This window comes from Gouania willdenowi, chromosome 24 (assembly GCF_900634775.1).
Source record: "Gouania willdenowi chromosome 24, fGouWil2.1, whole genome shotgun sequence".
Classification (NCBI taxonomy): Eukaryota; Metazoa; Chordata; class Actinopteri; order Blenniiformes; family Gobiesocidae; genus Gouania; species Gouania willdenowi.
The window spans coordinates 6,185,462-6,210,050 of NC_041066.1; the positions used below are offsets into that span (position 1 = coordinate 6,185,462).

A 24,589-nucleotide genomic window follows, 5' to 3' on the forward strand; every position below is an offset into this window, starting at 1 on the left:
TGTATATCCAACCTTCAAACAACTCTACTTAAGCTCCCACTATATGAATACATACTTCAGACAGGCACTGTACTAGCATATTTTAGTTTTAATTGGATTTATTGAGGTTATTTTTTAAATGTCTTCTAAATTAATTTAATTATTTTGATTATTTTATTAAATTGTAAGATATTCTTGAGTTTAAGGTTAAAATTTCTGTAATCCATTGGGTTCTTTTTTCTTTTAATACCTACTGTTGCTGGATTCATTACAAAATAAGTTGTAAAAGTATAATTGATTGGAGCAGATGTCGATATGATCAGCCAATGCTCAAGGCTGCAATATTGTTATTGTATTGCAGGTGAAAAATTTGTAATAAAGACACCCCTAGTTATGTGATGATTTAACTAACGTTTCCCCCCACAAACGATTAATCGTTCCTAAGAAACCGTAGTTTTCTCTCATGAAGTGATCGCTACATCACTACCTCATGACAATATTTCAATCAATGAAACTCAAAAAAAATATAGGGGAAGTAACTATAAATTGAGTGGCTAATCATTGCAATTCTCTCTCAAACCTTTAATAATGACATTTTCTCCAAAGCTGATGAAGCACACCATGGGGTGAAATTCAGTTGTTGATTTAGCTTTAAAACTCTTTAGAAAACCTGATTTTTAAACAATTTTGAAAGGTAATGTTGCGTTTTAAATATTCAGATATACTTTCTCACTAAAAACAATGCCATGCTTCAACAAGCACACATAATGAGGCATTTGCAAACAAAATCCAATGCAGGAGACTGCCCCCATAAAGGAATTTAAATAAAAACCTCCAAATACATTTGGCTAGTGTCATCTTTTTAGAGTTATAAAGGTTTTTATGGATTAAAAACAATCCCAGTTTCCCGGTAATGTCAGTACCCACACATGAATCAACAATATAGTGTCCCAATTGCATTGCAGTCTGTAAGGGACATGATCTGCTTCCAGTCGGTAACGACGACTGCCATCCTCAATGCTTGTGGGTTTTATATATTCTGGCCATCAGACCAGGGAAAATAAATGTGATCCTTCCTGTTGGATCATAGTAATCTCCTTTGGTACATAGAAAATGACTGCCAGAGAAATGATAATAAGCAATGAAACCAAGTGTGGTAAGGTAGGGAATGAAGGGCTCAGCCTGCTCTGTTTGCTTTTCATTCCCATCCTCCTTGGTCTGCTTTACTTGCATTTCTTTCTTGATTTATTTTACATTGTCAAACACCAGCACTTCACAATAAGTAACAGAATGAGTGACTCCGAGGACGTGTTGGCTGCACAGGCCAGCTTTCCTTCCTCCAATCCGTTGATCTTTGAGTGACATGTCCATGTATATTGGTAGATGCTCCTTGTCTCTTCAAAAGTCAACCTGAAGTCAGATCTGCAATGCAAATACTGTGCATGCATTCAAAATACTGCCTGCAGATTTCATCTAAAAAGAAGGTTCATGAAGGTTTTTACATTTCAGAGACATCAAAATAATCTGTAAACGACAAAATGGATTTTTGTAGCTCTCACGGGCAATTTGACAGTAATTTTACTTTTCAGATTTGTCGCCTCGGGAGAAAAAAAATCAACAAAGGCAACTGAGTCGACATTGCAAATTTGCAGATTTGTATTTGTGTATTTACATTTACACGCACAAACCTTTTTACAGAAACCTTACCGCAAACTTATACAACAGAGTGGCCTATCCGTCAGTTTTTCAGACGCACCGTCTAGCGAGTGATAATCTAAATTACTAGTCACTTTGAAATGTGAATTATTTTGTGTGAAAGTAAAAACATTACCTTTATATTTCAAAAATAATATACTATAACTTCCAGGTTTGGGGTCAATAATATTTGTAATCACAAAATTGATCATAACTACAACTGTGGAGTAATTCTGATTGTAGTTTTAAAAATCAATTGCTGTCGTAATCATAATTAAGTAAACATAATTGACTTTATAATTGGAATTGCCATGAAAATTCTATAGAAGTAGTCAATTATAATTTAACGCAAAACTGGGGAACCATGTTACAGTTCTATAAGTATGTAGTTAATTATTAAAATATGTTCATCAAGGGGTATACTGACACTAAAAAGACAGATTTCCACACCAAAAACATAAAAAAAAAACCTATATTTTCATTGATTAAGAAGCATAAAAAGGTAACCAAGAGCTAGGAAAGAAATGAGATGATACATATTTGTTTGTGGTGTATTTTACAGCTGATTTATGACCAGTTATCATAAGAGATGCAAACAGAAAGCTAACACAAGAGGATGGTTTTATTAAGTTATATATTTTTAAATATATTCAGGCTCAGTAATTGTGATTAATTATAATTGAAAATTATTAATTGAAAACGTATTTGTAAATGACTTTGAGGATAAAAAAATACTTGTAATTGTAAAAAATGCTGGTCACTGTAGCCAGAATTGAATTGTAATTGAAAATGGGGTAAAATGTAATTGACCACAACCCTGATAACTACCATGAAGCATCCAAACGACCACATTGGGTTTGTTAATGTCTGATTGAGCTCCGGACTGGGACAAAAAAAAGCAAACCATGGGTTCTACCTGATAAAAGTAGAGTTGACGAAAAGTTAGCGTAGCATGTTAGCAGTAACCTGATTTTTTATTTTTTTAAACATACCAAAAAAAAGTACATACAAATTAAGAAGTGATGTTTGTAGAAACTCAGACTTTTCCATTAGTCAGGGGGAACAACACTACAGGCAAGCTCTCATTGGATAAGGCAAGTACAGATTGTAATAGTGTGGCAATATCTCGATATATCGCAATATTTTTTCGCACGATCGATTATCGTTTTGCTTGCGCTAAGTATTTTTTATTTAAAATTGATTTTTATTTTCAAAACCTTTGCTGCTTTTTCACTAAAATGTGCAGGTAGGTCTTCACAGAAATGTTGTCACTGTTTGTTGAAGGAATCAATATATTGTTTACTAGAATATTGCACTATAATGGTGTCACTGGTAAGAAAGACCCTATTTTTCGCTTACAGAAAGCACTATTCATTTACATTGGTACGTTGACACTTATTTACATAAAGGTTGCACTAAAATAGTGTCACTGTTCATAGGACACCTTTTCAATTTATTGTCTTTCAGAGATATAATTTTTTTTTTTTTTTTCACTTAATCTTTTATTTTTGTTATGTCATAAATGATCGTGTATATTGATTTCTGACCAATATATCGATAATCGCAGTATCGCCATATCGTGAGATAGTCGTTATCGGGAGCTTAGTATGACGTATCATATCGTGAGGTACCCAGAGGTTCCCACCCCTAAAAGATTGGCCAATAATCACTGCCCTGCGTCAGAGCCGTATAGAGAGAATAGTGACAACGCCGTTCACTCTTTTTTAACAGCAATGGCGACTCATGGAGCCTCAATCGTTCCCTGGAAGTGAGTGGTTGACTATGTAGCCAATGAAGCTAGAGCGGATTAGACAGTTTGTGATGTGCTTTTGAACTGTAAGACATTTAAATAATCTATATCTAAACCATTCATGTATATATAGTGTTATATATATATATAAGGGTATTTGAAATATATAGATATCTGAAAAAATTACAAATTACATTAAATCATTAAGATTACATAGGCCATTAATTACCCATGGGATTACTGAAATGGAAGAAATAAAACTAGTATGAATTTTTAAACCTCCCCCCACTTCTAAATAGAAGTTGGTTGTATGCATCAAAGTTGTATGGCTATTAGTATGTTGGGATGTGATTGCTCTTATACATTCAAAGCAATACAGCCTGTATACAATACATGTCAACACGGTTTTTAACCAAATTAATGTTGGCCAACGAATTACGTTAGGATAAAAAACAATTTATGCAACTTCATAAACATATATTGTATATACACATACATATGACGGTGTACAACTGTATAAATATTGTAAATCAATGCAGTTATTGATGACAAATTACCAAAAATCCCAGTTATGTCACTTGGAATCAATGGATTCGAATTGCCCGCCAATAACTTCCGGGGAACGAATTCATCTACACAAATCACGTGATGGTCAAGCATTTTGGACTTCCGTTGTCGCAACTGTCTCTCTATACGCCTCTGCACCGAGCCAATTGGAAGCAGTTTAACATCCAAGCATGTGACTTGTGTGCGTAAGCGACTTCTCTGTAGATTCTTCCAGGAAAACATAACCATGATTGTAAAGCTTAAACACTTATACACTAATCTTTTCTTATTAGAATGTCAGCAATCAATCAATCGATAGTAAATAGATTACACATCAAACCTCCATCATGTTTCATTAAGAAATGAAACACTTCCCTGGCCATGATTTTCAGATATGGTGCATAATATCCCTGCCACTGTAATGTAATGAGCATGAGCTAATTTTCTTTGGATAAAGCTGCAATCATTATTCATTTACTTCTGCTGATCGAATTAACGGTAGCGCCTCCAGGAATAAAAACAAAGTGTCGATGCGTCAGTGTGAGTTAAACTTATTGCAGAAATGTCTGCCTCATGTAAACAATGTAAAAAATGACAAATCAGAACAATCATCATGGTTAATGTTATTCATTAGCTTATATAATTATTTATTTTGTTTTATACTTTTATTCATAACTATATAGAGGTCAAATAGGCTTTAAATGCAAATGATTAAAAAATTAATTAGCATTTGTTAAAATGTGACTAATCATGATTAATAAGCAGCTTTTATGTATTGTTGGATGCATCTATGGACTGTGATTATTCATCATTACTCATCACTTTTATTATGATTCTGATAATTAGTATTTATAACAAAGAGGGAGAGCTTTAATTCAGAGCAAGACTAAGAAGAAAATATTCATTCATGTCCAAAGATTCTTGGTAAGATTCATCCTTCACCTCCATTTTTCCTTCTCATCCATACATGAAGCTCCTGATTCCTCCATCGTTTCACCTTCCTGCCCTATAATCCGTTTCTCAGCTTCTCACTTGGCATCTGTTTTCCAACTGTGTTTACTCAGAAAGGAGTAATGTAATGAACACGGCGGCAAAGGGGGCGACGAAGAGGCAGTGGGGGGTGGGGGTAGAACGGGAGCAGTTGTTGTCATTCATCACCTGTAGAAGGAAATCTCCCGTGAACTGTTTACCCACAGCCTATCATCTCCTGCTCGTCACACTCAAACCACCCCCACCTTCTCCCCACTCTCCCCCCTCCTATCATCTTTCACTCATAACTCACTGCAGAGCGGAGCAGATACACATCAGTAGACTTTTAATACCTTCATCTCTGTCCGTCAGATCACTGACTCCGCCGTCCACCTGCCTCCCTCGTCTCCCCGACTCTGACCGCTCAAATATTCATTGATAGCACAAACCTAATGACTTTTTTTATTATGTGAACATGTAGCAATAAAATGCACATTTCTGCCCCTGGGGATGGAAGCTGAGACACAAATCAGTCAAGTCCCAGAGGACACAAGGAAATCATAAGCCTGAGGACCGTTGAAGTCTCATGTCTGTGTGTTGTGTACATGATGATTCTTATTTATCCCTTTCAAAACAATCAACAAAAATCATCAGAGAATATTATGATTTAATCTAAGAAATACCCATTAGGCTTTTTAATTTAATAGACTTAATCATGTTCAAACCTGGGACCATTTTCCTGTGAAATAAATAATCAACTTTGAAGATTCAGGAATCAACAGACAGCTAAAGATAAGAAAGGCTTTCCCATAGATCCTATGTTCTTAAAGTAGGGTACGGGTAACCCCAGGGATATGCAAATTGTCATAGGGGGTACTAGTACTAATGCTAGGCAATGCTAAGCTAATGCTCGGTTAAAATCACTGCTTGCAAATGCTAGGCTAATGTCAATGTTAATTAAAGTTAGCTAATGCTAATATTAAGTTAATGCTAATGCTCTTCATGTTAATGATAGGCTAAAATGAATGCTAGCTAATGCTAATATTAAGTTAATGTTAATGCTAGGCTAATGCTATGTTAATACTAGTGCTAGCTAATGTTAATGTTAATATCAATGCTAGATAATGCTAATGTCAATGCCAATGTTAACTAATGCTAGGCTAATGCTAAGCTAATGTTAATATTAATGCTAGGCTAAAATGACTGCTTGTAAATGCTAACGTCAATTTTAACTAATGTTAGCTAATGCTAATATTAGGTTAATGCTAAAGCTATGTTAATGCTAGCTAATGCTAATGTTCATGCTAGGCTAAAATGAATGCTAGAAAATGTTAATGTTAATGCTAAGCTAAGTCTGATGTTAATTAATGCTAGCTAATGCTAATATTAGGATAATGTTAATGCTAGGCTAATGCTATAGTGATGCTAATGCTATGTTAATGCTAATGCTGGCTAAAGTTAATGCTAGTTAATGCTGTCAATGCTAGGCTAATGCTAATATTAACTAATGCTAGCTAATGTTAATGAAAAGCTAATGCTAGCTAATGCTATTGGTAATGCTAATGCAGTGTTACACGTGCCTGCACCTGCATCCTCACTTGCATTTTCTTCAGGAAATGCAAATATTCTAGTTATTATTATTCCTTAACAGGGTAGGTAGGTCAAATTCAGAGACAATTTTCACTGTAGGGCTACATTGTGTATGACATTATATTATTATGTTTTTTTGTGTGCAGAAGTAGGGGGTACATGGCTTCAGGTTAAATGTCTGAAGGGGTACGGCACTGTGAACATTTTGGGAAAAGCTGCCATAGATCATCCATCACCTGTTTGAATATATAAATCTAAACCACGCACGGATGAGCACCGACTGGTGGAAACACAACAAAAAGGACTGTTTTATCCAGAGTCGCACCAAATAAAAGCAAACTGTGCTGAGGGACAGTTTCTGAGCTTTCAGTAAGAGCGGTGGGGTAGGATGATTAGTAAATGAAAGATATTGTACACAAATCCCCAAAAATTGCAAATGAAATTCACATATAACCAGACAAAAACTGCACTAATATAGCTACTCTTCTTCTGACCTGCTTATTCATGGTCAGGGTCTGATTGTACCAATCTATAGCTCTCAACTGGTGATAGGTGGGGGTCCGGTTAATTTTGTTGACTAAAAATTTTCGTCATTGTTTTCATCCGCTACATTTTTCTAAGTGACAATAACTGGACTATAACTTTTTTATTTTAAACATGCGAACGAAAACTGACTGAAAATATACTGATATTTTATTTAACTAATAACAACAAAACTATGATTTCGTAACATTTGGACAAAATGTGATCATGTGGTCTGACGTGTATTTACGAATATTAATATAATCTAATATCAGGTTTATCTATGGTAATTTATTCTTTTAAAAAATGCATAAACTCTTTTATATTTATATTTTAGTCGATTATATCTGTAACAAATGCAGGTGACTAAAATTGCACTATAACTGAAATAGTCCTGATGACTACATTTTAACTAAAACTAAATTGTATTTTAGTCAAAAGACCGTGACTAAAAAGTGTTCATGCACAGTATTTCTGAGCATCTTGGTACAGATTTTCTTTATGTTTTGTTTGTAGGCTTATGTTTGTTTTCCTGTATGTTTCACAGTCTGTGAGATGTGCTCATAATTCTACTGAAACGTGTGATATAAATAAACTTGCATCGTCTCGCCTCGAGGCAAGTCCAGTCGGTTTCTTCTAAGTTTTACAGAAAAAAATGAAAACTCAACTCCCTGAGGATGTTTACACAATTTAATACAACTTTTACTATTCAATTTCACCCCAATTAAACCTAAACACATCGAATCGAATCAGAATCCTACCAGAACAATTATTCCTATTGAGTGATCGAAAATGATAAAATAGCCCATAAAACATATTGAGGTAATTTTATTAGAATATATTTAATGCATTTGGCTTTTGGGCAATTTTAATAAAGGAAGAATAAATGAATGCCAGATTTACTCTGGATCCAGAGCCAGGGAGTCTGTGGCCTATGTTTTACTCACATGTTACTAATAAATCTACTTCATAGAAAAAAGACTGAGCTGCTGGTCAATAAAACTACATTTATCATTTATTTTCATAGCAGATTTACCTCCATCTGCAAACAAGAAGCAAAACCTTAAACAAACAGGAGTGTGAATACTTGCTTCTTTGTTCTGTCCTCCATAATCTCTAAATCTTTCTTGTCCCCTCACTCATGTGTAGCACTGCCCTTTCATTACATATCTCCCCTTGAAGCTGCACTACTTGAATCTTGAACCATGACAGAGGGGCATGGCTGAATTTGAACTGTAATCCCGCCCCACGCTCTGATAATCCCTCCCAGTCTCCTCTTTTTTGTAATTACCCCAGCTTTAACAAAGTGTATCAAACGCTTCCTTAGAGATGTATACATGTGTTGTTCACATTAATAATATAATCAATATTTTTGCAAGAAATAATGTGCAAATTTGTCATGAAAATGTTGCACTACATACAGCATCAAACTAAGATGACAAGATCATGAGGGGACATGCTTAAAAGTCACCATAGTAATAATTATAAGTAATAGCAAAGGTGTAAACAAAGGCTGTGAGCACTTCCTCAACCGCCCTACATAGGGGGCACTGGTGTAACCCCGCTGAAATATTTTATTATAAAACGCCACAACATAGCAGGATTGTCCTGAATATTATAAAGTATATAGTTCCCTGATTGGCAAAATCACAGTCACATGAATAACCCCTGAAAATATGTAGGGAAGGTGAATAACAATAATATGGGTCAGAGCAGAGGTTTCCAACCTTTTTCTGGTCATGACCCCATTTTGATATCACAAATATCTGGATACTTTCTTTTTTTGGTCATTTTTTATTAAAGTGTGTTACAAATACAGAATATCCAGGATTAGTGCACAAAGTAACAATTGTGCCACCTCAGACATTTTTATACTGCATTTTATTTGAGAAAATTTCAGTATAGGACACAGTTATTTTATATTTATTGTGTGATTTGTGTATTTAATATTTTTTAATTAAGAATATGAAAATACAATTTTAATCAGTTGTTTTTCTTCTTCCAATTACTAGACATTTCAGGCAGGCGGCCCCATTTTAATTTCAGGCGATCCCACATGGGGTCCCGACCCCAAGATTGAAAAACACTAGGTTAGAGCATTGTTATTTGAATCATGATTAAAAACAGATGGAAAATACAAACTAAATGAAAAAGCTAATACTCTCAACACAAGGTTAATCTACGATACTGCCAAAACCTAACCCCCTATACAGAGCTAAAAGCAGCACACAAGCAGAGGTTTCTAACCTGCAACCCAAAAATATGATCACAATTATGATCCAACAAAGAAAACAAAAAAAAATTTCTAAACACTGCTTAAAGGTGATATTAGAGAAAAAAGTGTACAAAGCTTTGTGAATGTAACTTATCTGTGTTTGCTTGGTTAAACAAGTTCCACTACAAGTGGAGCTAAAGTGCGAACACAGAAACATGTTTAAACATGAATAAATAGCTTCATAAGCTCAGATCCAATAACCTAGCTCACAGGTTGAAAAAAGCCTCCGTGGCCCCTGTGAACCCGGGATGATTACGTTCAATTAAAACATGTTGACACACGAGTTTGCTGCTGGTGATCTCCTGCCTCTGGAGGGGAACTGGGCTACAGATGGACCATTTGGAGGACGCTTTTGCACCTAGCCTTCTAGTAATAATATATGATCACCCAGGCTACATGTATTAACATGATCAGTGCCCGTGTGTACGCACAGACCAGTAGTTCTTACTGTCAACACTGCCCAACAGACACACACCAATTATGAGGGGTGACATCAATGAAGACAAACACAATATAACAGGACAACAGTCTCATGATGTTGAGGTTAGCTCACACAAGTGTTCATTAAAAACACACACACTGAGCATCATGTGTACACACAAATCCATTACCTCAGAGCACATGTACATATTTGCCAAGGGCGTGTCAACACTGCAGTGACATAATTAACAGATACCAGTTGTAGTTGCTGGTTGTTATTTGGAGGGATTTACCTGATATTCATTGGGCCAGAAGGTGGAGACGGCCAGTTCAGCCCTCAGCCAGTCTTTACCTACAAAAAACCAACACAGTCAGCCTGCAAACATCATCCAGTGCTACACGTAGATTAAAAACACTGAGACTCTGGGATGATGATTACCAGTGTAAGATGTCACGTTCCAGATCGGGTTCGCCAGGGGACCCTTGTTTACCTTAAAAATTAGAAAACACAAGGTAAAACTCACAAATATGTAAACCAGTCAACTACACCCTAATGTGTCTTCTTCTTTAAAGTCAACATTATTAAATACTAAATAAATATAAACAATATACATATTGTACACCAGCAACTCGACAAAAGCTCTATGGAAAATTTCTCCGTAATATGGAATGAGGTAGACAAGGAATGAAATAAATGAATTGGAGGAATGTAACATTAACATTATACTATATTGTTATCGATGCTTAATGATCTTTTGTATGGGTATTTTAAAACAGATTGTTTTATAATAAGTCGATTAACCTGAGTGAGGGCCGTACATGGTAATCAATACAGAGTGGAGTCAATCAGTTTTTATAGAAGGTTCTAATACACCTTCAGGGCTATGGATCAGACACTTAGCTCTAAACGGCATTCACATGTACAGTCAAAGGTTTAACTCCAAGTCATTACATCACAATCACAAATAAAGTGGCTTCTACACTTTTCAAATACGTGGGTAACATTGAAGATTTCTGGAGGCACATTTTCTGGGCTTCGTGGCACTGTACCTTGACCAGGACGTTAAGAGTCCCCGGGCTGGAGCCGTCAGGACTGGTGAGGAGATAGTTGAAGTCGATGCAGTGCGTGTCGTTCTCTTTCATCACCGGCAACTGAAACCTGGCCTTCTCGCCGCTGTCATACTGAGAGACGTCCACGTACATGTAAGAACCTAGACCACAAAGACAGAACACATCTACGGTTGGAGAGGATTTGGGAACTTTGTGGTTCCAGTGGCGGGATCCACCAGGAGAAGTTTTTCTATGTCTGTGAGTGGTGTAAAGTTGTGGAACAGTCTGGGGCTACAGCAATGTCAAAGCATTCTCCATTTCAAATGTCTTTACAAACAAAATGTCTGGTCACAATACAAAGAAAATGTGGTTTGATTGTATTCATTTTGTGTGAACAATTGGATTAGATGTTACTTACCCTTGTGGTATTCCCATTACTATTGTTGATATTTGAAAATCATTGTTACCTGTGCCATTATCTGTATATGTCAGTGAGTATGTACTGTATGTGTGTGTGGTTTTGTACATGTGTAACCATAATACTGTTTCTTAAAGATTTTATTTTGTTTTTTTGGAAAAAATTGAATAGAAAGCAGCTACTTTGTTTTTATTAATTCTTTCTTAGATCGGGGTGGGGTTCAATAAGTTTTTCTTCTCCTCACTCCATTTCAAGTATCAGTGTATGTGATTATTATTGTGTAGCCTAGACTTATGTTTTGTTCTTGACACAATATTTGCTTGAAATAAATGAAAAATGAAACCTATAGTGAGTAATTTAACGCCATTAGCATTAGCCTCACTGTAAATAAAATCAAATAATGAGCTGACGCTAAACGTTAAGCATTGTTGATCAGTTTGTAATGGTGTGCAGGGGTGAGTATTGGCAAGGATGTTGCAATACGATACGTATCGCGATACGTCGGTCACGATACGATATTACCACGATTTATCACAATATTCTACCCAGTTAATATCAAAATTAAAGTTAGAGATGTTTATCAGAAGATATTAATCATTCAGAGGACAAATTGAGTCAAAACTATTTGATTCAAAAGATCCTATTTATTATTTATTATTAGTGTTTTTGCACATTTTCACTGAAAAAATGAAAATGCAGTGTTACACACTGCCATCATAAAATAAAGTGCAACAAGTTTCTTTTCCCTGAAACTACTGTGTAGACATCTCACAGTAACCATTACCATGTTGTATACATTACAACATAATGACAGCATTGTAACAACTGTAAGTGAGAACATTAAAGATAAAGCACCCTGAGTTACTGACAATGCACAAAAATTAGAAAACAGTATGTATCCTATTGTGTCAGTTTAAACACTGATCTTAACAGATTATATGAAATTAAAATGTCTGTGCATACATAAATATTGCAGGCATTACACACTGTCATCATAAAATCAAGTGTATCAAATAACCATTGTAATACATTGAAAGCATTGCAACCACCACTGAAATATTGCATAAATACACAAAAAATATTGATGAAATAAATAAATTAAAAAATAAAAAAATTAAAATGAAAAAAATTATTTAAAATCGGCACCCAAAAAATTGCGATATATCGTAAAATAAAAGCAAAGAATAATGAAACATTTCTTTAATCATTGGAAAACCTTGGTTCAAACTCACACAAAGATTAGATTTGAAATTCAGAGTGAGAGAAGGATCCGTGAACTGGCTCAGAAATGAAGGGGTGTGGCTTGAATTGGTTAGTTTTTTATTAGTTGGCATTAGATGTGCATTCTTGTTTTGCCATTTAAATGAGAACACACTTGATTCTTGGATGCCTTTTCTTACCGCTCCTAGACAGACTAACAGGTCAGAACAAAAATCAGCCCTCCTAGACACATAAGCTGCACCAAAGACAGTAGCATTGCTATGCTTGTGTGAAAGATCAAGGCGACCATGAAAGAAAGGGAACCTTGGTTAATTATTGATAATGTTATGAATAAATGTGAGTCGGTGGCAGTGCAGACTTACACAGGACCCTGAATGAGACTGGAGTCAGGAAGGGTTTGAAGTACTGATAACCTGTTAGCATGAAACAACTAGGAGATTGTTTCCTTTGTTGTCTGCTTTTCCAGATGTTCAAGTGATCACATCAAATGCAAAAGCACTGCTGGATGTTTCATCTACAATAACATATTAGCTCAAAACAAAGGGAGCACAACATCCTATCATGCTGTTTGTGTTTGGATGATGTCTAAAGTATATATTTCTCAATTTTCATCTCGTATTATGAGTTCGAACTCCTTTTTCCGATCATAGCCATTGAAACACGGTTCATGGTTGAAGCCAAGGTCTTCTCTGATTTTCTCTGACTTGTATCTTTTTTTGTAAAACCAGGTACTTGGGGAAAGAAACCCACACACGCTAGAACCCCAGCATTCTCTGATAACTGAGTCGCCTAAATTAGATACTGATATAGTATTAGTTCCACAAAGGATACGAAAAAAGGACATTTATTAGCGGGACAATTTTAAATCCCCTAAATCAATAAGTCTACATGACCGCCTCACAGTGACTGATTATTTCTCTTTTCATATTATACTATACAGTACGAAACAAAAGCCTGGACTACAATGGTGACTATTAGCTATTGTTTTGCTAATCTAGTGTGAAAAAGCCCATTTTTCTGCAGAATAGAAGATCAAGGCATCAGGCCTTCATACACACCTCTTCTTGTGTCACATAAGACAAATCTCAGTTCTGGGACTATATCGAACACTGGAACACTGCCAGTCCTACTGAAGTCTGTCTTTCCAAAACAATCACAACTGAAACTCCCCCTAAAGATTTGGTTCTAAGAGGGACATGATGAGTAAAGTGCTTTTAATATTGCTGCCAAAACACTAAGAATACAACTGTGCCCCAGGACATGAGAGAGGACATGGTTCTCCCCCAAAATATTAACAACCTGCTGGTGGATAAACAGAAGACAGAGTCAGCGTCTCAATCAAATTATGTGAGAAGCATACTCATCATAGACTTTACCAACAACAAGGTGTCCATTAGGTATCTGCTGCAACCTGTTGTGCTTCCTCAGGAAGTAACTAATACTATTTGCTGTGAGGGTTCATCTATCCTTTACCACTATATGGTCCACTGTACTGGTCCACTGACCAATTGGTACCAAGCCGCAAAGACCGTGGGTCAGGTGGTAGTGGGTCGTCTTCTGATCGAGAGGTTGGGGGTTCGATCCCAGTACCTGACTATGTGTCGAAGTGTCCTTGGGCAAGCCACTGAACCCTAAGTTGCTCCCAGTGGTCGACTAGCGCCTTGCATGGCAGTCCTGTCCCACTGGTGTGTGAATGTGAGAGTGATTGGGTGAATGAGCTGATATGTAAAGCGCTTTGAGACTGCTTCAGTGTGGTGATAAAGCGCTATATAAAATCAAGTCCATTTACCATTTACCAAAGAAAGAATATCGTTTTGAAAAATAATATGCATAATGCCTATTCCACTGCTTAGGCTTTTATCTATTAAACCAAATAGCATGATGGGATAGCCTAAATACACAATAGTGTGTGATGTTTTTCATCCCTATGGTCGATCCTGCAAAGCTGTGAAACTAGGAGAAACGTTTTATCATTGTAAAATAAGCAGTAATATTTTTGTCAGTTTCTAATTCCATATAAAGAAACTCTGACAATTTTCTGATGAGTTTTTTCAGTGCACACGGGGACTGAATTTCAGTGGCTGTTTTGTAATGACTCAGATCCTTTACGGGGCTTGGGTTAAAGAGGTCATATCGAGGTCAGAAACTGCATATGATTTGTACCATGTAGTACCATGTAGCAGCTGCTCACAGAATGTGCCATAACTTCTGTATGTTTTCATTTTGTTCTAGAGGCTAACGGGTTGGAGACTGGCAGTGACAATGTGTTGCAGAGAACCAAGGCTACTTTGGGAATTATGTGCAATAGAAGTTTTCATGCATTTACGATACTTGAATTTAGAAGAGGTTTAAATCGTCTGTTCAACTTGATTATGCGTAATAACACTGATGTCCAGGATAGGAGTAATGGTAAATGGTAAATGGACTTGATTTATATAGCGCTTTATAACCACACTGAAGCAGTCCCAAAGCGCTTTACATATCAGCTCATTCACCCAATCACTCTCACATTCACACACCAATGGGACAGGACTGCCATGCAAGGCGCTAGTACTGAGTACTGGATATTCCTGGACTGTAAAATCACCAGTAGCACTGAGTTTGTAATGCATATCTACTTGATTACCAGTTATGTGCTTTTAGACTGGGTTTAGACTGGTTCAGGCTGAAAACATTATGAGTCAAAAGTATCAGCTTTTCTCCACTGAGCCACAGAGCTCCAATACATGACTGTTCAACTGGCACAATGAATCCAGGCCCTGCCATGGCGGCTGGTGCCAACGTCAACCCCCCCAGGCAGATTATATGTAGGAGTTTTATCTCCATTACTAAAACCGCCCAACCATCCACACTCACTAAAAAATGCTTTAAAGCATAACTGGCGTTTAGCAACCGGCACAAATCAATGTGGGTCATTGGGAACTAAAGTTATACTGGCAATGGAATGACTGTGAAACTGTTCAGCAAAAAGCCAACAGACAACAAGCCTATTCTGACACTACCTTTGACTAAATCAACCTTCAGACTGCCAATTAGTGAAACATTCACTCCCTAAGGCATTTAAGGTGCCAAATACTATTAAAATTACTACAAGAACAAAGGCAGCAGGTAGGCATTTATTTTCAAGTGATGCAGCTAGGGCTGGGCGATATGGCCTTTTATAAATACCGCGATATTTTTAGGCCATGTCACGATACACGATATATATCTCGATATTTTGCATTACCCTTGAATTAACACTTTGATGCACAAAATCACACCAGTATGATGATTCTATATGTCTACATTAAAACATTCTTGATCATACTGCATTAATATATGCCAATTTTAAACTTTCATGCAAAAAAGGGGATATCACAACTAAGTCAAAGTTGACATAACTGTATTTATTAAACAGTGAGTGGCTCAAACATAAAATTGTCAACAGAAAGTGCACGTTCTGTGCAAAATTGTCACAGAGACATTTCAAAACAAGACATTAGTGCAGGATGCAACTCACATGGCATTTCAAAACACAAAATTAAAGTGCACTTTTTGTACATAATGCCACTACAATATTTTAAAACAAATAGTGCCCTTTTGTGCATGTTGTCATTAAGATGACATTTCAAAACAACACTAAATTTAAGTGCACCTTTTGTGCATAATGCCACTAAGATATTTAAAAAAAAAAAAAAAAAAAAAAAAGTCCGCGAGTTTAACGGTATGGTCATTTTCAACACCGCACAGACTACAAGCTGCGATATATCGAGTATATTCGATATATCGCCCAGCCCTAGATGCAGCCTAAATTTCATTATTATTTAATCCAAAAAGAAAGGAAAAAAGTCTAAACTTGTTTCATCTTTGCCATAAACCCTCCGTTTGTTGTGATTTTCATGCATTGCATTGTGGGATGTGAAGTCATGGAGACGAGCCGACAGAAGTGTTTCTACTTTATTCAGATATCACAGGGAATACCAGGAACAAACTAGAAGAAAAATGGTGTCAAGCCAATAACAGCCGTCCTTTTCTGGCATTTAAAAGAAATGAAATCAAGGTAGAATGAAAAAAAAAAAAAAAAAAAAACTTCTATGGATCCGTCCACAGGACTACACATCGCACAATGCAATTACCAAAAATGTCAACAAATAAAATGTTTACAATGGAGATGAAAACAAACTTTTAAGTAGCCGATTAGACTTTTTTCCTTTCTTTGTGGGGTAAATAATGTTTGATTCATGATCTATGAGGAAAACTATGATTTTATCTAATAAAAAAGATTAGTGGTAGTAGCTTTAAGCTAAGCTGCTACAAGTCAGGGAGGGGGTATTTTTTTCTGATGGCTGGGATATCTTCAGTAAACATATTTTAATAAAAGATATGGATAATATGTAAATGGTAAAAAATGGACTTGATTTTATATAGCGCTTTATCACCACACTGAAGCAGTCTCAAAGCGCTTTACACATCAGCTCATTCACCCAATCACTCTCACATTCACACACCAGTGGGACAGGACTGCCATGCAAGGCGCTAGTCGACCACTGGGAGCAACTTAGGGTTCAGTGTCTTGCCCAAGGACACTTCGACACATAGTCAGGTACTGGGATCGAACCCCCAACCTCTCGATCAGAAGACGACCCACTACCACCTGAGCCACGGTCGCCTATGTTCCAGTAGGAAGACTCTAAAGCTACCAAAAGAAGCACAAACTCATTCACTAGCTGCTCATCCCTTTCAAAAAGCCAAGCCAGGGGCTGCCTCCATATTCCCCTCCAGCATCCTCATGTTCCATCCACTGCACTGCTGTTCCACACCGTGATGCTGTGATTAACTCATCAAATGTCAGTTTGTGGTCCCGTACCTTTAGGCACGGCCCTGAATCCCCCTCAGCAATGAAGATCTCCAAACCATTAACCTGCTGTGCCACCATCACACCCCCAGCTACTGCGGGTGTTAATGCTATGCTAAATTCCAGGCTAACTCTGCACTTTTGGCCAAGTAATTTGACCTTTGCAGACAGCTAACTCAGCCCTCTTGTCAAAGCAGCTTCACTTGGCATTTCTAACACTAATTTCTCTACTTTGGCTAGGCACCACTGGGCAGCACCTTTTGGTGTCACTGCTTTAATAGATGCTACAAGCACCAGACGGCCACATGCACTGGAGGAGAGCTGGTGTTAAAGTGAACCATTCTCTAAATGTCATTGAGGCTGCAGTGTCATCATGATAAGCACGGAGATAAATAACAGCATTAGTTTTTCATGGAAACAAAGACATTGCCATCAGCAACGAGAAAGGACATTTATGGATATTAAATTTGAAAATGGTTGTAGTTTTCTCACTACATGTTGTTACCCTAAGTTACAGTCTCACCCATGCATAGGTGGCTATTATAACATTATTCTTTTAACATTGAAAAGTATGCAACCTTCCCTGTTCCCTGCTGTTGATTAATGACCTCATAATCTGTTAATTAGACCCTCAGCCCTTCGGCACAAAGATTTAATTTCCCCTTAATCATCATCGTAGAGGAAAAAAACCAATAGATTAAAAGAGGAGAGGCAAAAATGTCATTGTCAATACAGAAGGAAGAACCAAAGTTAAGAACAATCGCCGAGAAAATTCTTAAGACTAAAACCTTTAAAAGAAAATCTATGAAATTTTGTAAATATTCAAAAATGCATTGTTGCAGTACTTAAAGATACAAAAAATTGTATTTTGTTAGTCTTGTAGGCCTGTGGTGTAGAAAAGAGTGCATATTAAACAGTCATTTTCATACAATCATGCAATAAATTTGATTAATTTCCCAAGATGGTTTGGTTTGCTGCCAGAGGCAATTCTAGATTCTGTTCTGATAAAAGGAGGTCCCTCAAACCAGTCCTCATGACAAATTAGTTAAAAGAAAAAACAGAAACCAACTAAAACCCTCTCTTTGAAACTGCTGTTTGAGACCAGAACGAAACCACTCCTCCTTACAACTGCCTCGTCATGTTTTTGATAGTGCTCATGTTAGTTGTAACAGTTATGAGGTGTTCAAGGTACGAGGAATAACTGGTGTGTTTTAAGTCCTGGGTGACTGCAGTGGGGCTTTACCTTTCGGCAGGTCTGGTGAGACGTACGGCACTTCTTGGGTGTTGATTTGTGTCCAGTCAAAGTCATCATACGGGTCTTGCTGGTAATCACACTTAGAGAATCCCTCGTCAAAAGTGCAGCTTCCTGAAAATAAGAATAAAAGGATTTTATAATTAGATTTTAAAACCCAAAAAAAAGCATAGGATTGAGTTGTAATCAGTGTTAAAGACAAGTTAAACATCGTTCTTTCAGTCCTATGCTTGTACTTCCCTCAAAGCTGTTTTTGTAATTATTTATTTTGGTTTGTGCATGCATCTCTCTCAGCTCATTAAAAACCACCAGAAGTCTCAGCTCTGACAGTGATCACTCTGGGCCATGTGGGATCACCTCTGACTCAACCAGAGGAGCCTTCAGCTCATCATCTGAGCCCGTTGCACAGCCTCAGGACCACCATGAATGAGCTGGCTGCTTCTGGCCCTGCCCACACAGGAAGTGGCTCTAACACAGAAGGATGTCACGTTCGTCCCTGGCGGCGAGCCAAACTGATCATCCCTCAGTGATATGCAGCTTGAACCGGCAACACTGCTGATAGGAACAGCATGCTGGCTACTAACAGCAATCTGATTCATTCCCTAGCAGGGATGGAGAGCTTGTGGTAAGAAAATGGCTTGAAGTGATGATAATGCCACAACGCAAACTGATTCAAGTCTCCTGTCACTAAGTTTGTCCCTTTTTGACCTTGTTCCTTTTACAAATATAGGAATGACCTTTTTTAAACATAATTTCATCTTGAGGCAAATATTTGTAAATCAAATGATTATCCTTTTCAACAAGAGTTGGAAATAAAAAGACCCTATACTTTAAATCATACAGTATGATATAAACCTATTCTGAGAGTTTATTTTTAACAGTTTCAGAGGATGCTATGAACGCAGCCCTTAGTTAAGCATAAAAAACATTATTTTGTTTTTCTCCTAAAGCCTGCCCTTCTGAGTAACTGAAACCCTAACAGGGCTCGACATTAACAATTGCCAAGTGGCAAGTAAAAGCTATAGTTGGGCAATTTATCATTACACTTGACTTGACTGACATGACAAGTGAAAAGTGAGGGTTTCAAAAGGCTTGTAATTTTCTTAAGTTTGGGTTTATTGTGTGTGCAGTTGCTCCCCCACACCCTAGGAGGCGCTGTAGGTCAGTAAGGCTGTATTGACTGTGCTGTATGTGTGGAGAAGAAAGAGTTTAGCAGTAAAACACCTTAAGTTCATGCCTGGGCCTGTTGGTATATTTACCGGTATTGCTACTGCTACTGATTAGATGTCTAAAAAGAATATGACGAGAATGGAAAATGTTGTGCCCCTTCCTGCATTGTTTTTTTTTTTACCATCAACCAGACAACCTGCAGCTAGAACTTGAGCCACAACATGAATGTAAATTGCTACGGCTTCAAGCTTCCACTGCTCTGGAACAATATATTTCAGGTATAGATTGGTGTGCGCTTCAACCAATCAGATCATTACTTCTGCTGCAGAGCTCCTTTGTTCTTACGGAGCAGCTGTTTTGATTTTGCTTGTTTTTCAGCTCCAGGTTTTCAATGTTTGTTAATGTCAGTTCTGACATCCTACATTTACAGCAGCCTGTGTTCTCCTCACAGACAGAAGAGAAAGTGACAGACATTTAGATGGAGAACTCGCTGTATAATTACAAATTTACTGCTAATCAAACTCAATCTAAAAAAGAACAAGAAAAACAAAAACGAAGGAAGAGTCAAATAGGAAGCATGAAGCAAAAAGGGCAACTTTGACAATGAGGACAGGCTTATCAAACAGAAGTGATCTATTGGTGGTATATTTGATGCAGACACCTTTTTTTAACAGTGTAAACCATGTTTGAGCTCCATCAGGTCCTGGCCCTGCCAGCAGTCTCCTCGCATTTGGTTAGCAATGCAGCTTTGTTACCCGTGTCCTAAAGCCAGCTGCTGTGACTGAGATGGAGAAGCGAGGAGCGACAGACCCGCAGATACCCCGCCAATCTGTGCTCCCCCTTTTAGAGGCTTACTATGAAGTGACAGCCGGCGCTGGAGGAGAAACAAGTTAATATCAAACTAAGTGACTGTCGTGGGCTGGCGGCTGGCTGTGACTCACAGCCGCACCGAGCTACAGGATCATATTCCTGTCGGCGTTTTTCTGTGAACCAGCTCCTCTTTGTGTATTTCACTTCACTTCAGTTCAGTTCAATTAAGCCTTCTTCACTGCAAATCACCTCCAGTCAAATGTTTACGGCACAAAGCAGAGAGGAGCACGAATCCTGTAGTTGGGACTGAAAAGTATTTATCTCTGTTGTTTACATTTGTGTGTGTGTGTGTGTGTGTGTGTGTGTGTGTGTGTGTGTGTGTGTGTGTGTGTGTGTGTGTGTGCGTGCGTGCGTGTGTGTTGTTGATATCGCCTATAATTACGGTATATTTTATTTATTTATTAACCATTTTGAATTAAATGAGTCACTGCTTTCGCAACTTTCGATCATGAAAAGCTTAGTTAGATGGATTTCTGAGAGTATCCAAACCCAGACCTTCCCCTAAGCAAGCCACACTACAGAACTCACTCACACGTGCTGTCCCTTACAGGAGAAAAAAACTAAAATGTCACATATTGTGCAGCTGTTTGTTAATAAATGTGCCTGTGTGGCAGTAAATTTTATCTAGAATTGTCTTTCAAGTAAGACTTTATTGAATTGAAAATATTGAGATTTATAACATTTTGAGATAAAAAATATCGAGATATGAGTTTTGGTAGACATCGCCCAGCCCTAGCTACACCTGTCCATTTGTCCAAGTGTCCTTGGGCAAGGCATGTACATCCCCATTGGTGTATGAATGTGAGTGTAAAAGAATAAATGTGGCTGATATGACCCTTCAGTACTAATCAAAGCGCTAAAAGCTGAGCTTTGGGATCTTTTAAAGGTTCTGTTTATTGCATTTGAACACAGAACTAAATAGCGTAATTACTAATCCATTTGGGAAAGGTCATTTTGTATTATTGGAGTGTACTTTGGAAGCAACACCTGTAAAAAGACTCATTTTATGTTTTTTTTCTGTTACCACTTCTTAAACTGGTTTTCACTTTACTGAAGAACTCAGCCTTGATTTACCTGCTTCAGAGGACCAACAGAAGCTCTATTTAAATTCAAAGCTGTTTTCTACAAATACTGTCCCTGAAAGCACTGTGGGAAAGTAAATTGAATTTAAACAGTGCCTTATTTAAGTGCTTACAACATACACACACACGGCTCCACTCGGCTTCTCTGTTGCACTTTAGGTATAAGAAGCTTTTTGCCTTGGCATAGCAGTAAACAAAAATGTGTCCTTGTTTTATTTTTGGCTTTAGAGGCTACCCAATTGCACTGCATTCCTCTCGTCCTGTTTACACAGCTCAGAGAGAAATTCACCCTCTCCTGCTAACCGAGCCAACCATGAAGTTGTCTGTGTGAAAAAGGGTCTGCTGAAATTAAATATGTGAGAAAATAGCTGCACCATCCCACGCTAAGGCGCCCACGCTGATGTATAACACTTTTCCCTTTTCCTAAATGTCCTGCCAACTCAAAGCACCCTTCCACAGACACTCACATCTGACAGCAAAGACCAGTTGCCAATTATTAGATGAGAAGACCTTGAACAGTTCCTTTGCTTCCGCATTAAAATAAAACTCAATAGCGAACTAACGTTAAGTAAAGAAAACATAATCCACAGCGTCAGATTTCTGTTTTGTGATTGATATACTTTGACATTTGATCACCTTTTTAAACAAATAATAAACACTCAGAGGCGGATTGACTAAGATCTGAAATAAAGGGTGGTAAATCAGTTGCTTCCCTAAATCCTTTAGTGACACAGTTTCCTCACCTGCTGCAAGGAATTCACTAAGATTGCAGCAATTATTAGTGCACATGCAGAACTGGTGCAGACCGCCCTTATTAACTAAATGAGTGTTTTGTACGTGTTGTGTTGAACATGGAGGGTGAACATGAGAGCGCGGAAGCGAAAATAAAAATATAAAACAGCAGAATTGGAGGTGTTAGTAAAGAAAACAAATTAAAAAATGGATAAATTACAGCAGATAGATAAATATTCTTTATTCATCCTGCAGTGGAGAATGTGCATGAATGTGACTGTGAGTGACAGATGGATGCATGTGTGCGGCTGATGGCGTGCATGTGTGCGTGACAGTGACCCACGGAGGAGAGATGATCGCACGTCCAGCTTTTTTCCCCCTCACACAGACATACACAACTGGAGCATTTTATCATCTCCGCTGTGTTTTCTGTCCACATTTATGGTAGCGATGATCTCTGCGAGTGTGTTTGCACCTGCTTTTTAGTCGTACTATTTTCTAGTACTAAAACTATCACCGCAAACAGTTCCAGATTTTATGAATAGCATTGCTCTCCCTGCATACATTTATTTGCATTACCACCTCCCATATTATTGCTCCCCCTGGGAGATCCGACTACTATGCACATTCATTATGGGGAAACGGATAGCGGATTGAGGGCACATTGCAAAGCGCAGCAGCGTCGCACTCCTGATTCCCTGGGCTTTGTACTCCTTAATAGCGAGTAACGTTTGCACACGTTTTAAATACCACTAAACCTTAAGTGAATCCGCCCCTCAGTTGGACTTCTAAATCTGACATTTTGCATTTGCCGGTAATAGTATGTCTTTTTACTTTTATCTGTGGTTTCTGAAACTGCAAGCCCATTAAAACAACAGCTGTCTTTTTCTGTGATATGTAGCACAGCAGGAAGTGTAGTAAAGTTTACCTTTTGATGCACAATCAACAAAATAGATCCATCTGGAAGCTCTGCTGTAGGTATGAATGTGGGTAAAAGGTTCAATATAATAGCAGAACTAAATAACAGTTACCAAGTTTAGTTACCTCTAAATCAATGGTTCCCAAACTTTTAACAGTCCCTTCAGACATTTAACCTGAAGCCACGCACCCCCTACCGCTGCACACTATAAACATAAGTAATGCAGTGTTTTTCAACCATGGGGCCATGACTCTATGTGGGGTCACCTGGAATTCAAATGGGGTCCCCTGAAATTTCTAATAATTTCTAATAATAAAAAAATACTGATAAAAAACATATTTCTTAAAATGCTTTAAGTATTAGACCACACACAAAATTATCTTAAACAACTGTATCCTATACTTTCACTTTCTCAAATATAAATAGTTCAAATAAAATGCAGTATAAAAATATCTGAGCTGGCACATCTTGTCACTTTGTCACTAATCCTGGCAACAACAAACATCAAAAGCTAATTCCAGAAAGAAAGAAAAAAAAGTGTCTTGAGATGCCAAAAATGTGTAACATTAAAATGGGGTCACCAGTCACGACCCAAAAAAGTTGGGAACCAATGATGTAATGCCACATACAATTTAGCCCTACAGTGAAATTTGTCTCTGCATTTTATATCCTGTTGAGGAACAATATATATTTAAGTAACCATGGGTAGTCTTACTTTGGCTAATGTGTAATGTGTGGCAGTGCAAGGAGGCTCTTGACTGCTGTCAAGAGCCTCATGACAATTTGCGTACCCCACTTTGGGAACCTTGGCTCTAAATGAATGTAGTTAGAAATTATGCAGTTCATGTATGAACATGTTTTTTTATTATGTGATTATTAATGAATTCTTTATCAGTAAACATCACACAGTAACTACAGGTAAGTTAAAGCCAACACTCCAGGCTCTTATTGAGAAAGACTTGGTGGGAAATGTAGAGTTATTTTTGTAAAGCATATTAATGTGCCAGATATTGGCAGTTATCTGGATCAATGATCCTGATCATGGTACAATGATCATTCACAATTTAAAAGCTTGGAATAAATGTATATCCACATTAATAACAAAACAGTAATTTCGAAGGTGTGGACACTCCCATTTTTTCAAATAATGATGATGAAATGAGCAATCCGGATCCGATTCTGATGAGTATAAGTCAAATTTTTGAGGATTGGTCAAATATGAAGTGAGATATGAACAGGAATTTTTGAAATTTCGCCAATAATGAGAGAACTGGATTTTTCCATTTTTCAAAATA

General features: G+C 37.4%; 1 protein-coding gene across 22 annotated transcripts in view; it reads right to left on the reverse strand.

Annotated features, from left to right (window-relative positions):
- The window catches only part of ptprk (protein tyrosine phosphatase receptor type K), a 160,044-nt gene that overhangs the window by 81,571 nt on the left and 53,884 nt on the right, over positions 1-24,589 (reverse strand). For all 22 annotated transcript variants that reach the window (XM_028440413.1, XM_028440429.1, XM_028440428.1 and 19 more), the window contains 4 exons: positions 18,513-18,635; positions 10,797-10,957; positions 10,186-10,237; positions 10,040-10,098 (listed from right to left, as the gene is read on the reverse strand). In XM_028440413.1, the coding sequence (XP_028296214.1) occupies positions 10,040-10,098; positions 10,186-10,237; positions 10,797-10,957; positions 18,513-18,635 (395 nt within the window). The remainder of the gene's footprint in view (positions 1-10,039; positions 10,099-10,185; positions 10,238-10,796; positions 10,958-18,512; positions 18,636-24,589) is intronic.